Source organism: Zootoca vivipara, chromosome 13 (genome assembly GCF_963506605.1).
Source record: "Zootoca vivipara chromosome 13, rZooViv1.1, whole genome shotgun sequence".
NCBI classification, from domain to species: domain Eukaryota; kingdom Metazoa; phylum Chordata; class Lepidosauria; order Squamata; family Lacertidae; genus Zootoca; species Zootoca vivipara.
The window spans coordinates 45,810,364-45,825,739 of NC_083288.1; the positions used below are offsets into that span (position 1 = coordinate 45,810,364).

Below are 15,376 nucleotides of genomic sequence, written 5' to 3' on the forward strand. Positions count from 1 at the left end.
CAGGTGGTGGGCAGGGCCAAACCATACCCCCTTCTTACACACACACACACACACACACACACACACACACACACACACACACACCTCTCTCTCTCTTAGCCCTGAGCTCCATAGGTAGAACATGAGACTCTTCCTCTCAGGGTTTTGGGTTCGATCCCCACGTTGGACAAAAGATTCCTGCACTGCATGGAAGGGTACTACAGGGCTCTCCAGGTCCCTTCCAGCTCTATAATTCTGATTCTCTCTCTCTCTCTCTCTCTCTCTCTCTCTCTCTCTCTCTCTCTCTCTCTCACACACACACACACACACACACACACACACACACAGCAATCTCACACAGTCTAAAACCTGAGCTAGAGTGCAAGAATATGCTGGGGATGAAATGGGGGGAATAGAGAGGTGCTTAAGAGCTGTAGATTCTTATCCCTTGGGGCTGAGTGCAGGAAGGGTCGAGTTCATGCCCCAGAGAGTTATAGGTAAGGGCTGGTGTTAGCGCAGGGGAAATGCCGTGGGTAGCATGGAGACAGGATTCAAAGAGCGCTGCAGGCAAGAGCTGGAGAGGGTGCTTGCTGGGAGAGCCACCTCAGGCACCGTATTTGCGCCTCAAACAATGCCTACCTATAGTGTGGTGGGGAGGGGGGGCGTTGAGGCAAAGCAGGCAAGGCGAGAGAGGGAGAGGAAAGCACCCCTTTCTGGAGGAGCTTGTTTCTGCGAAGGGAAGCCAGCGCGTGCGGGAAAGCTCTCCATGGGAGGCTGCAAGGCAAAAAGCAGCGAGCGCCTAGAGCTCTCTCTCTCCCGGTCTCTCTCTCTCTCTCATTCTCCAGGGGAGGCTGGGCTGGGGGAGGGGCAGGGGTGGGTAGAAAGCGGAAAAGCCTTTCCATGAGCTGCCTGGTGCAGCCAGGCTGCTGCTGCTGCCGCCGCTGCTCCTCCTAACCTCCCTCTCTGCGCTCGGCTGCTGCGTCTGGGAGGAGAAGGGGAGGGCAGCCTTCTGAAGCCCGCTTCCTCCCGAGTAGACCTGCCCGGCGGGGTGCAGAGAGGGCCGAGAGAAAGAGAGAGACTATTGAGTCTTTCCCTGACTGTCAACTGTATTTCTTACATCTGCAGCAGTTGCTTTTTAAATAATATGATTTTAATGTATCTTGCTATGTTGCAAACTGTGCTGTGCTGAGCGCCTCACTCCCCCTCACTAAATGAGGTGGGAGCGGAGGCAAGGTGCCGTCGGCGAGCTCCGTGGTGGCTGCTTATGTCCTCCCTCGTGTTCGTTGGCTGTGTGGGCTAAGGGGCTGCAGCTTCTCTAACGGCAATGCGAGAGGCGAGGGCGAGGGCAAGCTGCGGTTGGCGGGGGGGAGCGTGTGTGTGTGCGCGCGGGTGCAGTCTCTCCGTCCAATCCCTGTGTCTCTGGGGGACATGCGCAGTGACCCAGGGACACACGGGACAGCTTGGACGCAGGGACAACTTGGACATTATTATATAGGATTAAATAAGCTCAACATTTTTATGGTCATGAAAGTGCAGGTGAATTTTAATGTGAAGTTTTAAGTGACGTAGAAATGTGGTGAACTGAATGGGAAAAGGAGCAACGGGGGTAAACTGAAATTGACAGATGAATCCAGGGCAGTCTCGAGCAGGTCGGGCGCCCTGGAGCTGAGGGGCGGAGATCGCTCTGGCGCCCCCACCCTCGCAGCGTGCAGCGCCCCACCTACCAGCCCGGTGCCCTGGTGCCCTGCACCACCGGCACTCAACCTAGAGCCGACCCTGGATGAATCCATCTCGAAGTAGATTGTCTACTTATCTCCTATGGAGGCTGTTTGCCCCTTTGACCCACCAGTGCAGCTAGAGAACGATCTGCAAAAGGACATTATTTAGAGCGAACCAAAATGGCTTCAGGACAGAAGGTAGTAATCACTTTGACATCCCCAACAGCAGGGAGCCAATATTTGGGGGAGGGGATTTGCAAAGACTTTCACAAATGTTTGCTGCTGAACTTGCCCCAAAACACTGCCATGTGGCTCACGGCAGGTTGTCCGAAAGACCTTAAAAAATGTCCCCCACCCTATACTGGACCAATGCTATTCTAAATAACTGCATTTCTCAATTATAGCTTGAGTGCCTTAAGTACTGCATTGTAATTTCTGTTCACTCCCAAAGCCAGAGAAACTCTGGGCAAGATGGCATCAGCTCACACCCCTGTTTCCAGAAAACATGATGGGCAAACACAGGTAGGAAAGGTGGGATCCCGACATTCATTCTTCGCTACTCTATTATTGCATCTTCTTTCAGCCTTCAGTTCCCTTTTATTAGAGGCACCCAGGACAACATGCAAATGGGTTTCTGGTACCGCCTTCTTTAAAGAGGGCATGCAGGTCAAAGATACCAAATTCGAGGTTTTCAGAAGCATCCAGATCTTCTTCTGGTCCTGCAACCATCCAAGTCATGGAGAGGAATCTTTTGATTGGTTTCTTAATGATATTCCCTGCATGTAAGAAGGTTTCCTGTTTCCTCTTAAGAAGGGGTAATTTGTGTGTAATATCATCGTGTTTCTTATTTATTTTTTGTCTTCTTCTATTCTTCTCTGATAAATGCAGACAGTTCCTCACAGATTACCCTCACACAGTCTGGCAATGGGCTGAAAAGACCTGGAGAGACTCTGCAGCTGACCTGTACAGTGTCTGGATTTTCTCTATCAAGCAATAGTGTGCACTGGATCCGTCAGCCTCCTGGAAAAGGGCTGGAGTGGACTGGACGAATGCGGTATGATGGAAGCAATAACTATAACGCTGCTCTCCAAAACCGGATCACCATCACAAGGGACATCTCAAAAAGCCAGGTGTCCCTACAACTGAGGACCCTGAAGTCTGAAGACTCTGCCATGTACTATTGTGCAAGAGACACAGTGAGACAACTCAACTCCAGGACTGCACAAAAACCACCCCAAATGAGAACCAGACTTCAGTGTTGCATATGCTTGAAATAGCCTTGTTTTTTCTGCCTGTTCATTTCCTCTCCCTTCGAATTCATTAATGACAGAAGTGTGCTCTGTTTTGAAAAGCAAACAATGGGAAAACATCCTTCAAAATTGCCTTAGAACAGGGGCTCCAAATTAAGGCTGGGGGGGGGGGGGGCGGATGCGGCCCAATCACCTTCTAAATCCAGCCCGTGGATGGTCCGGGAATCAGCATGTTTTTACATGAGTAGAATGTGTCCTTTTATTTAAAATGCATCTCTGGGTTATTTGTGGGGCATAATAATTCGTTGATAATTTTTTTTCAAAATATAGTCCGGCCCCCCACAAGGTCTAAGGTACAGTGGACCGGCCCCCTGCTGAAAATATTTGCTGACCCCTGCCTTAGAATGTCTTATATCACAGGAGCAAAGAAAGATGCTATATACAAAGTCCATCACTAGGAAACCTGTGGCCCTGTTCCTTAACTATAACTCCCATCTGATCTCATTACTCTCAAAACACAGTCATGTGGCACTACTGCAACTTTTTCCTTCAGGGGGTGGCACTCTGGATGGGGCTTATTTTATCTGAGTGTCTTTTTAGCTGTTCAACATAGGAGAACTGAAATACTTACAAGGGTGGTGAGCCCTGTGGACTTTGAAGCCACTGATTTTGAGTTCAGATCTCAATGGAACCTTCAGTTTCCATGAGTGATAACAGAGGGTGTTACAGAGACAGAGAATGTGTTTTGCATGCAGGAAATCCCAGGTTCAATCCATTAAAAGAAACAGATAGCAAGTGACAGAAATGACCTCTGGCCAGTTACTACCAGTGAGAACATCCCAGGATCCACTCTGTGATGAAATTGTACCTTGGGGCTATTCCAGACATACATAATGGATTCCCCATGGTTTGCCTTCAATAGTTGATGTTTAAGTAAATAAATGGCAAGCATGAGAGGAGTAAAATCTGGACTATGGTGTGGGAGGAGGGAAGCTTTAATCCTTTGCTCCAATAAGAAGCCTCCATCCCAAGTATCCACAATGGAAGAAAGCAGTGGCTCTTCTTCAACCACAAGCCAAGGGTAACTCAACCCTTCAAAGGATGGCTTCAACTTCGATCAACAAATGATCAGCCCCAAATGAGGCAGTTTAGTGTTGCAACCATTAATTGCTGCACCAGTGATGTACTGTGAAGGCAATGCAGCCAGGACTCCTAAAGAACCAGCAAATGAAGAAGAAACCTTCTTTGTAAGTTAAGCCAATGACTTGCTGGTGGTGGTGCTCTTGTTCCGTGGTGGTGGGAACTGAGGAAAACCACAGAACCACAGGTGTCTTGAAACTCAGAAAAACCACAAAACCACAAGTAGGAGAGATACTAGAGAGGGACATCTCCTTTCACCAGAGGAAGCAGGTGTCTAGGAACTGCTCTTTTGAAGCAAATGAATGTAGAATGTGGACATTTAATGTTTCACTTTTATCTGGCCCTCTCCTGAACCATGTTATCTCTTCATCTAAGGGTTGTTCTTTCTTTCTTTCTTTCTTTCTTTCTTTCTTTCTTTCTTTCTTTCTTTCTTTCTTTCTTTCTTCTCACATTCTTTCCATTCCTTAGTATTTTTTTCACTCAGAAGAGAATATAAGTGCCAGTTCCAAATTTTCAGTGAGACCTAACAAGACAGTCCCTGTCCTTGCTGTCACAATCTTGCTCTATAGCTAAATATCATTTTCATTTACCCAGGGGATATTTCCTTGAATTGCGACAACTTCAACTGTGCTGTGCTAACTGCACCTACTCTTCGAGTTATACCTACTCTTTGAGTTATATGGTCCAGGAACAATGTCTTCCTCCAAAACGAGATATGGATGTGATACTGTCTGGGTCTCTGGCTAATTCACATTTTACTCTGTAAAGCACGAACTGGGGAGGATTTATTTCAGTCTACTTTTTTTGCCAGGACACTGATACTTGCTTGTGGATTGGAGTCGAATTTTCAGATCTGAGAAGTGTGTGTGTTATTGGAGGGGGGGGAGTATGCCCAAAATGTGTCCCAAATGTGTACAGTGGAAATGAATGGATGGGGTGAATCGGGATTCACTAGAACACAAGAGACTTATGATGCAGTGTCAGTGAGACTGAAGTGAGACAGAATCAACTGTCCAACCGCTAGTTTGTTCTCCAACAAATGAAGTGAAATGGATAACCAAAAAGGAGATGGCCTTTTTTCTGGTATTGGTGCTCCAGTTAATGGAGTTGCCATCCCAATAATCGGCCACCATAGGCAACCAGATATTATGAATAACATACATTTTATAACCTTAGCTTCTCAGATTTGCATTTCAATGGGTGCTTTCATTTTAAAGTAAATTGGCATCGTTTTTTTTTTTTTTACATATAATAGTGATTTGCTTTCTTTGTGTTTATTCATGGTGTGCTTTGTAAGCTAACTCAGAGGACTCATGCATGAGGTGATGGTGTAAATGGAGGAGGAACTAAACCATCTGCAGCAACGTCACAACATGAACAAGCCAGGATTTGGAGACAGGTTCTCCTGGCCCAAGGTCCTATCCTAGGTCCAACAAGGGAAATTTCAACTGAACAAGAAAATACTGAAGTTGAGGTCCAGTACGGCTCATCTCTTTTATATCAGAGGTTTCCAGGCCCGCCCAAAATATGCAAAACCAAAAGCTTTCAGTTCATCTTTAAAGGTAAACACCAGATCCCTCAGACTGAATCAAAGCTCAGTGGATCTGCTTCAGTAATTTCTTTGGTTCTCAACTCATCCATTATAATTTTTAAAATGTTGTAGCTGTTGCATTTCATCATGATTATAAGCATGTTGCCATGTAAGTCAATTCTTATGTATCTTTATTATATCTACTAGTGGTGTGGGGAGTTATTTCCACATTCGGTCACTTTTTCAATCCAGATGAGGTAGGTACCTGTTTTTGTGTGTTTGCTTTCACCCAGTTAAGCAGCATGTCTCTTCTCTCTGCAGGGGCCAGTTCACAGGTTATCCTCACTCAGTCAGGCCCAGAAATGAAAAAGCCTGGAGAATCTGTGAGGTTAACCTGTACCACGAAAGGTTTTGATCTTAGCAGCTATTGGATGAACTGGGTCCGGCAGTCTCCGGGGAAAGGTCTGGAGTGGCTGATATACTATTACTCTTCAACTGCTACCAATTATTACTCCCCAACCATCCAAGGGCGGTTCACTGCCTCCAAGGACAGCACCAACCCTTATCTTCAGATGAACAGCCTGAAGCAAGAAGACACGGCTGTGTATTACTGTGCCAGAGACACAGTGGTGGAAATTGAATTTGAGCTCAGTCTAAAACTTTTGTGTGTAAAATTAAAAGACTGCAGGTGGCACTGAAGAGCTTTCAGTTCAAATGATTGTACTGAATAAACCACAAGCATATCAAGTCTTTCTACATTAGTTCCCCACCTAATGCCAAAGGCGACAGAACCCCCTTATCCTAGCCCGCAAATTCCTTATCCTAACCTCCATGCCCCTGGGAACAAAGAAATCAGCAGGGTTCTCCCAGTTTTATTTTCCTCCTAGCAAGCTCTTGTGTACTTGCAAAGTGCATTCTCATTCCACAGCATAAATAATGGCTTCATTTCTGTATCTTCTCATAATTTATTCCCATAGGGATACAACCCGCTAGGGTTGGCCCATCTTTGAGGCAAAGGTGAGGTCACTGCGTCTGTATGTTGGATCAACAGGGGCTACAAATCCAGCCTGTACATAGTTTATAAGCTGTTGGTTCAGGGAGCCAGGGAAGCTGTAAGTCCAGTGACATCTCCTCCCAGAGGTGGAGCTAGCTTCTCCAACACCCTGAGTGGCTCACATGCTGCGCACCTGGGGGCAGGGCCATGGGGGTGGAGTGAACGTCCCAGGGGGGCGCTGCCTGTGGAGAGTGTCCCAGGGAGCCGCCGCAGCGAGAGTCCCAGGGGGCAAGACGCCCATGGGGGCTGCTTCCTGAGAGGCTTCCCCCCCCCAGAAAGCAGACCAGAAGCGGGGAGGCAAAGGCATGCTGCCCACCCACGACTCCCAAGTCTCCCCCGAGCTGTCAAAACAAAGGGGGAAGGGGGGAAGACCACCAGCAAGGCAGCGCAGCTCCGCCCCTTCCCCTGACAGCTTGGGGTAGGCTTGGGAGTCATGGGCAGGCGGCACACCAAATGTCACCCCCTCAGTGATGACACTCGGGGTGGCACATCCCCACCCCACATCCTTCCAGTTTTAGGAATTGTTACCCCCTGTCAGAATCATGAAACTGAAGCTCTTGATAAGTATCTTAATGAGCACCCCTGCATATAAGAAAGGGTTAATTTCTTCCTTTGTGCAGGTGACAATCTTGATGATGTGGTACCTATTACTCATATGCATTTTTACTGTCTATATATTCTTTCCTGTCATGCAGGTATCTCAGCAGAGTCTTATGCAGCAGCAGGTGGTGGAATGAAACGATCTGGAGAGACTCTACAACTGACCTGTACAGTGTCTGGATTTTCTGCAGACAGCATTGGTGTACATTGGATCAGTCAGTCACCAGGGAAGGGATGAAAGTGGGTCGGACTCATCCAGGGTAATGGCAAGACATATTAAACAATGCTTTCTAAAATTGGATCAGCATCACAAAAGACATTGCCAGAAATCAAGTTTTCTTGCAACGCAACTCCCTGAAGGCTGAAGACACTGCCATGTATTGCTGTTGTTCGAGAGATGCACCCCCACACTGAGCAAATTCCTCTGAGAGGCAGTACAAAATCTACCCTCCAGAAAATGAGGGATCAGCCATGCAAGGGTTTTTTGTCTAGCCCAAAACAGAGTCCTCTTTCAGCCTCTCCATTTTTAAAACGACTCCTGGAAGACACAATGCAACATTCCTACTGTTCTTTTGCTATTCTTTAGAATAAAGATTCTCCACATATATCACACGAAGCACCCACATGTTATCCCAAGTGGTAGAGCATCCTGTGGGGAGGGAAGTGGATCTGGCTGATGGGCTGGACCTAGAAGCGACAAGGTCCTACAGGCCACATAGGGAAACACATTCCAGCCAGACAAAGACACTCAATGAAGATGTGAAGCAAAGCCTGGGAGTGGCATGGCCCAGAGAGAGGGTGTGGTGTGGTGGCATTGGAAGAGTCCTGAGGGCCAGGCAACGAAGCTTAGTGTGCCAAGGTCCAAACCTCTCCACTGCTCCCCTTCTAACCAGTGCCAGGTGATAGGAGCAATAGACTAAAGTGGATTTAGTGTATACATTGAGAAAACCTCTTAATCAATAAACGGGAACTGGAACAAGGTCCTGTGCCTATTGACTTGCTGGTATGTCATCTTTCCAGGGGTCACGTGTAAAGATGCATCCCATAGCTTTTTCCTGTTTCTTCCATTTCAGGCCTTGGACTGACCAGGTTAAATTTACCTGAAAACTATTCAGATTAGATATAGAGATAGATTCTTCCGTTGCAGACTTGTCATGCTTTTATTTCAAGTAAAATTTAACCTAAACCTGATTTTAAATCATATACATGGAAATAATCATTACCGCCCAATGCCATCTCATGGAAACAGTAAGAGACGGCCAATCATCTCTCCTCAATCATGAAAGCTGGAGAGGCTTCTGATTGCCAAAGGGCTGTGTTGCTCTTTTATCCTGAGCTTTATGTAAATGTGCACTAGCCCTTCCCTGCCTATAAGAGATACAGGTATAGAGATTCACAACCCTGTTAGCCAGTGTCAAGTTTCTTCTTAATTTGCCTCAAAACATCAGTGGAGCGAAATGCTTCTGTGGATTTGTTTTGGTTTGTTTTCAGCAGCCATCAGAGGTAATTATCCATTAGATGCAGTTAGTATGCAAAAAATCAGTATGTTCTAGGGGCTAATGCAGGGACAGGGAAACGGTGACCTTTCAGGTGTCATTAGTCTGCTGACACTCCCATAATTCTGGACCGCTGGCATTCCTGACTGGGGGTGATGGGACTCTAACAACAACTAGAGGGCTACAGGTTCGCGTATTATTAATCTGAAGCAGAATTTATGGCATCTCTTTCCTTCTAGGTGTCCAATCAGAGATTCAACTGGAAGAATCTGGAGGGGATGTAAAAAGGCCAGGAGAGTCTCTCCGCCTCACCTGCCGAACCTCTGGGTTCACCTTCAGCAGCTACCAAATGAGCTGGGTGCGACAGGCTCCTGGAAAGGGCTTGGAATGGGTTGCCTTTATTGATGTCACTACTATATACTATGCTGATTCAGTTAAGGGTCGATTTACTATCTCCAGGGACAATTCCATCAGCACACTCTACTTGCAGATGAATGGTTTGAAGGTGGAAGATTCAGGCTTGTACTACTGTGCTAGAAACACAGTGACTGAAAAGCTATCAGTCAGTGGACAAAATCTTCAGTCTTCTTGACTGCACTTTTTCTGTTCATGGCAAGGGGGAAGCAGACACACAGCAAACACAGGAGGCAAACCACAAAGAAATGTATACAGCACAGATGCATGTAGCCCAGCAGAGTTCAGCAGCAAAACATACATAGCCGCCAAGTTTCCCATTTTTCACGGGAAACCCCCGGATTTTAATCCGTTTCCCGCTGTTCTCCCGAATGGAAAGAAAATCCTGGAAATCCCCCAGATTTCCTACCTGCCAGAGGCTCCATTTCGGGTGCCACTCTGCCCATGTCTGGGCACCGGAAATCGGGCAGAGCGGCACCGGAAGTCGCTTCTACGCATGTCCAGGCATGCGTAGAAGCGACTTCCGGTCCCGCGCCGCTGCTGATCCCGCATTTTTCAGCGGGAGACTTGGCAGCTATGAAAACATATAATATTGTGGGATGTCATCACCATCTGATTTCTAAAAAGAGGGATGAGTTTGAACCTCAGATGTGGAAAACGTCCGCAGAATAATATTTTGAACTGTGGGATAGATGTCAGTGTGTTCCATGTTGTCCTCCATTTCCCATGAAGAGATTTTTGATGGATCAGGACAAGGTTCAAAGAAGTCCAGAATCCTTCTGCTCTCACAACAGTCAAAAGAAATGAGACAGTTTGTGATTTTGAAATTATTAGTTGGCACTGTGTATTCATAAGGTGATTCAGGTCAGTTTGTGACAGATGCCTCAGACTTTGACTTCAGGCTTTGCACTACTGATACCAATAAATTTAGAAAAACAAGTTGTTGTTTTTTAAAAAGTTGAATGTAAAGTAAAAAGTTTATACACTGTTTAATTGTAAATAAATCCTTCTGTTTTGTTTCTTTGCGTGTCCACTGCTCTGGGTTACTGGGGGAATTGCATGCACATAAAGTTGATGGTTGGCTGCTAAAGGACCTTGTGTGGTCCTGCCATGGCCCTAGCCCCTCAAGCGGACTTCGGACGAGATCCAGGACCACCAGATTCCTTTACCGGAATACCCTTATTCATGGAGGGGAAGGTGATGGCCGCACCTCCCCTCCCACACACTTCAATAAGCCAATGCCTAACTGCCTAACCTTACAAAGTTGTGACGATTGCTTAAGGGGGTAGGCGAAAACCAAGTGGCCACAGCCAATCTGCCACAATGGGGGGGGGGAATCCTACCCAGCCCCTGTTCCAAAACAAAGCAAGGCCAAAGCAGCACCGCCTAAAACTAAGGAGGGAGGGAGGGTGTTTGGCAGCGCAAGGAAGTCATGCATCTTTAATTGGTTTAAATGCCTTTCAAAAAACATGTCACCTCACCTGCCGAAAGATCAAACAGAAAAAGGTCAAAACGTTAAAAGACTGCAGACATGATTTAAGAAGTTATCTTGTTATACATCTTGAGCACCTAAAGTTATAACTCAGAGGAGATTCTTAAATGTGAAGGGCCATAGCTCAGTGATAGAGTACAACCCTTGTATTCAGGTGATGCCCAGTTCCAAGCTCAGCATCTCTCTGTAGGGCTGGAACTGCTGCTGACATTTACTGTATACAATACTCAGGTAGATGGACGAATGGTCTGGTTCATAATAAGGCGGATTCTTATAAGGCTGAATGTGTCTGCCCTATGGAGAAATATGCAAATAGTGGTAGAAGACACTTCTATAAATCAGCCTTGTTCCAGTCAAACAACATTAGGTGGATCAACCTTCACCTCCCCATTTCAGAAGAAAATATCAAGAAATCACTTTTAGAATATCTCCCAAACGCTTAAAAATAATGACACTTTGGCTTCATTTGATGATTCTCATTACAACGTGGGAAGGTAGTTTCCTCCTTTTTAAATATGGGGAAAAATTATTTTCCTTGGCTGTAATTATAAACAATATCTTACATACTGATCTTTACTGTGAATGAAGTAATTTAATTTCTCTGATCATAACTGCTGCTGTTTTCATTTTTCACATTTCCCTTGCAGGTTTATATTCACAAAGTGTTGTTCTGACACAACTGGGTTCAGAACTGAAGAGACCCGGAGAGTCTGTCAGACTGAAATGCGCCACCAGTGGGTTTGTCCTGAATGACTTTTATATGGGATGGATAAGGCAGAAACCAGGGAAGGGACTGGAATGGCTGGTGAGTTACTGGAAATCTTCAGAAACCAATTACTATTTGCCTGCCATCCAAGGACGCTTCACGGCCTCCAAGGACAGCTCCAATTTTTATCTGCAAATGAACACTCTGACTCCTGAAGACACTGCTGTCTATTACTGTGCGAGAGACACAGTGAGAGAAAATGCATATGTGATCATTCAAAAACTCTTGTGGCGAAGCAACTCTAGAAGGCATTGTCTAGTGGGGGAGCACAAGAGGCACTGTCGTCAGAACTGAGGGGACTTTTTGTCTTTTCACCGAAAAATAACACGGAGATTCTTTTTCTCCCATCTCCCACATGGGATAACACAGGAAGCAGATGGCCTACAAATTTCACCAGAGCATGACATCATATGAATGAATAGATTCTTCTTCTTCTTCTTCTTCTTCTTCTTCTTCTTCTTCTTCTTCTTCTTCTTCTTCTTCTTCTTCTTCTTCTTCGCACTGTCCTCTATCTGAAGATTAAAGAAAATTAAGGTGGTGGTGGTGGTTTAAAAAAAGAGGTTGTGCTGCTGGTTTTTAACACCCACAAAGCGCAGAGTATAACTCACAAAGCACATCTTTGTCAGTGGCAAAATATTACTACTGCATATATCAGGTTTACATAATATGTATCATTAGAATCATAGAATCATAGAGTTGGAAGAGACCATGAGGGCCACCCAGTCCAACCCCCTGCCAAGCAGGAAACACCATCAAAGCATTCTTGACATATGCCTGTCAGGCCTCTGCTTAAAGACCTCCAAAGAAGGAGATTCCACCACACTCCTTGGTAGCAAATTCCACTGCCGAACAGCTCTTACTGTCAGGAGGTTCTTCCTAATGTTTAGGTGGAATCTTCTTTCTTGTAGCTTGAATCCATTGCTCCGTGTCCTCTTCTCTGGAGCAGCAGAAAACAACCTTTCTCCCTCCTCTATATGACATTCTTTTATATATTTGAACATGGCTATCATATCACCCCTTAACCTTCTCTTCTCCAGGCTAAACATACCCGGCTCCCTAAGCCGTTCCTCATAAGGCATCGTTTCCAGGCCTTTGACCATTTTGGTTGCCCTCTTCTGGACATGTTCCAGCTTGTCAGTATCCTTCTTGAACTGTGGTGCCCAGAACTGGACACAGTACTCCAGGTGAGGTCTTACCAGAGCAGAATACAGTGGTACTATTACTTCCCTTGATCTAGATGCTATACTCCTATTGATGCAGCCCAGAATTGCATTGGCTTTTTTAGCTGCTGCATCGCACTGTTGACTCATGTCAAGTTTGTGGTCTACCAAGACTCCTAGATCCTTTTCACATGTACTGCTCTCAAGCCAGGTGTCTCCCATCCTGTATTTGTGCCTTTCATTTTTTTTTTTGCCCAAGTGTAGTACTTTACATTTCTCCTTGTTAAAATTCATCTTGTTTGCTTTGGCCCAGTTGTCTAATCTGTTAAGGTCATTTTGAAGTGTGATCCTGTCCTCTGGGGTATTATCCACCCCTCCCAATTTGGTGTCATCTGCAAACTAAGCCTAGAAGATCACTGGAGCAACCTGGTCAAAGTCAAAGAAAGTATGAAGAGTGAATGGAGCTCCAAGGCAGAAGGTTACTCCAGAACCAAAACTAATCACCTAATGAGGGCAATGGACTTTTTGATTTTAAGTACACATTACATAAGAACATTTCATCCTCACATATCCCCCATCCAACTTAGCCTATTATATTTCAGTGCTTTCACTATTCAACCAGATACATTTATTCAGCAGCAGCAGCAACAGAATCAGTAAACAAAGATTGTGCGTAAGTTCTTTCTCCTTCTTCTTCATTTGGGACCATGATATAAAAAGACTTCTGCATTGATTGACTCTCTTCTGAAGCAAATGAGCCATAGTTGACCTAAAAGAAAATGATAATTTAGAAGAACATCTGCATAAGAAATTTGTAGGTACAATTTGAATTAGTAAAAAAACCCAAAAAACAAAAACCCACTGGCTGAATTTCTAGTTATGGAGAAATAATGAAATTTCCAAGTTATTTCTCTCACACACTAATATTTATCTTTTCCTTCTGAATCAAAGAATTACAAAAGAAACTTCCCCGCATTCCCCTATGCACTGATTCTACCTGTGGGACCCTGTAGAGACTTCAGACATCTGCCATGTGGATAGAAGTGTCAGTAAGACCCCCAAATCACAACCATGAGGTTTTTCTGAGTGTCACATTTGTAGTTGGGGACAAATCTTTGCCATTTGAAAAGAAGGTCCAAAGTGGTTTGATAGGTCATTCTCCCATCAGAATAGCTGTCATAGATGTGGAAACCAAGGGTGACATTGGGCAAGGTCTATGGATTGTCATTGATCTCTTTTATGGCAAACACCAAGGCCAGGATGTTCTGATAGAAAGTGCAAAGGAGAAACCCAGAAAAGAGCAGGGGTGTCAAAGATACACTGCAGATCGCAACTACCATTGCTCTCCTCTATCATACTGTAAATTATATTTTGACTGAATATGTTTTATGAACAGGGCATAACAGTCTGATGCATTAAAATATCTTCCCTATTGACACTTTAACTACAAAGTTCACAGTAAAGAATGTATTCCTGAACACTATCTACATAACAATATAACCCACATAAAGTACAGCTATCCATTATTATTTCCTGCTAAGCTGCTCCCTGCAGTTCAGTTCAGGTTTCAAGAGGATGATGTAGCATTTAGGGAGGAAGATACAAGCCAGTACACCAGCACTGGAAGCCAAGATGGAGAAGACCTCCACAGCCACCATGTGTTTTCCTCTTGTGCTTAGATAGGTTGGAACAAAAGAGACCCACACACTGCAAAATGCCAACATGCTGAATGTTATAAATTTAGCTTCATTAAAACTGTCTGGTAACTTGCGAGCAAGGAACGCCTCAATGAAGCTGGCAATGGCCAAAAGACCTAAGTAGCCCAGGACACAGTAAAACATTGCAACAAGCCCTTCATTACATTGCACTATAATTTCTTCAGTTACTGAATACATGTCTAAATGGGGGAATGGGGGAGAGGTTGATAACCACACAGCACAAATGCCTACTGGAATAAGGGAGCATGAAAGGACAATGGAAAAAGCCAGTCTTCTCCCCAGCCATTTCTTCATTCCAGAGCCAGGCTTTGAGGCCATAAATGCCAGAGAAACAATGGTTGTTTTTGCCAGAACGCATGAAACAACCACTGAGAAGATAATGCCAAATGTTGGTTGTCGGAGAAGGCAGATCGTTTTCCCAGGTTGGCCAATGAATAACAAAGAAGAGAGGAAGCAGAGCAGGAGGGAGATGAGGAGAGTGTAGGTAAGTTCCCGGTTGTTGGCTTTGACTATGGGGGTGTCTCTGTGCTTAATAAAAGTTCCTAGAATCAAGGCCGTGATCAGAGAAAAAGAAATTGCAAGTGAGGCTAAAGTGATCCCTATTGGTTCTTCATATGAGAGAAAAGTTTTGACTTTGGGGATGCACCCATTTTTATTCTTGTTTGGATATTGATCTTCTGGGCATCTGAAGCAGTCATCCATATCTGAAAAATAGAACAAGGGGTGTTGGAGAGAGAGAGATCTAGCTTCAGTGTATATTCATTGAGGGCATCTAATTATGATGGCAAAATGACATGATATACCAGTCAGGTTTGAAATCTTCCCTTCTGGGCATGGGGTGCAATCATAGCAGCAAAACTTTTCTCCTTCCTTTTTCTTCTTCTGATGACCAGGCTGGCAGTGATCATTACACATAGAAAGAGGAAGCACCTATCCATAGACATGAAAATGTTTATGTTGGGTGGCATTTGGGGGGGGGGGAGCTTGTCTAGCCCAGTAGCATGCCTGGTAGCTCATGAAGAAATAGTATTCCTTCATTATCAGCACCCTTGACCCAC

General features: G+C 45.1%; 1 protein-coding gene and 1 gene segment (V, D, J or C); one reads left to right on the plus strand and one right to left on the minus strand.

Annotated features, from left to right (window-relative positions):
• Positions 1-2,396: 2,396 nt before the first annotated feature.
• LOC118095682 (Ig heavy chain V region PJ14-like) lies at positions 2,397-4,761 on the plus strand. The segment is given in 3 exon segments: positions 2,397-2,479; positions 2,586-2,893; positions 4,657-4,761. Coding segments are annotated over 3 exon segments (459 nt in total).
• Positions 4,762-14,126: 9,365 nt separating this feature from the next.
• LOC118095039 (vomeronasal type-2 receptor 26-like) lies at positions 14,127-15,239 on the minus strand. Its single transcript, XM_035135909.1, has 2 exons — positions 15,122-15,239; positions 14,127-15,022 (listed from the first exon to the last, which is right to left on the minus strand). The coding sequence occupies exons 1-2, from the start codon at positions 15,231-15,233 to the stop codon at positions 14,127-14,129; spliced, it is 1,008 nt and encodes a 335-aa protein (XP_034991800.1). The 5' UTR covers positions 15,234-15,239.
• Positions 15,240-15,376: the final 137 nt, after the last annotated feature.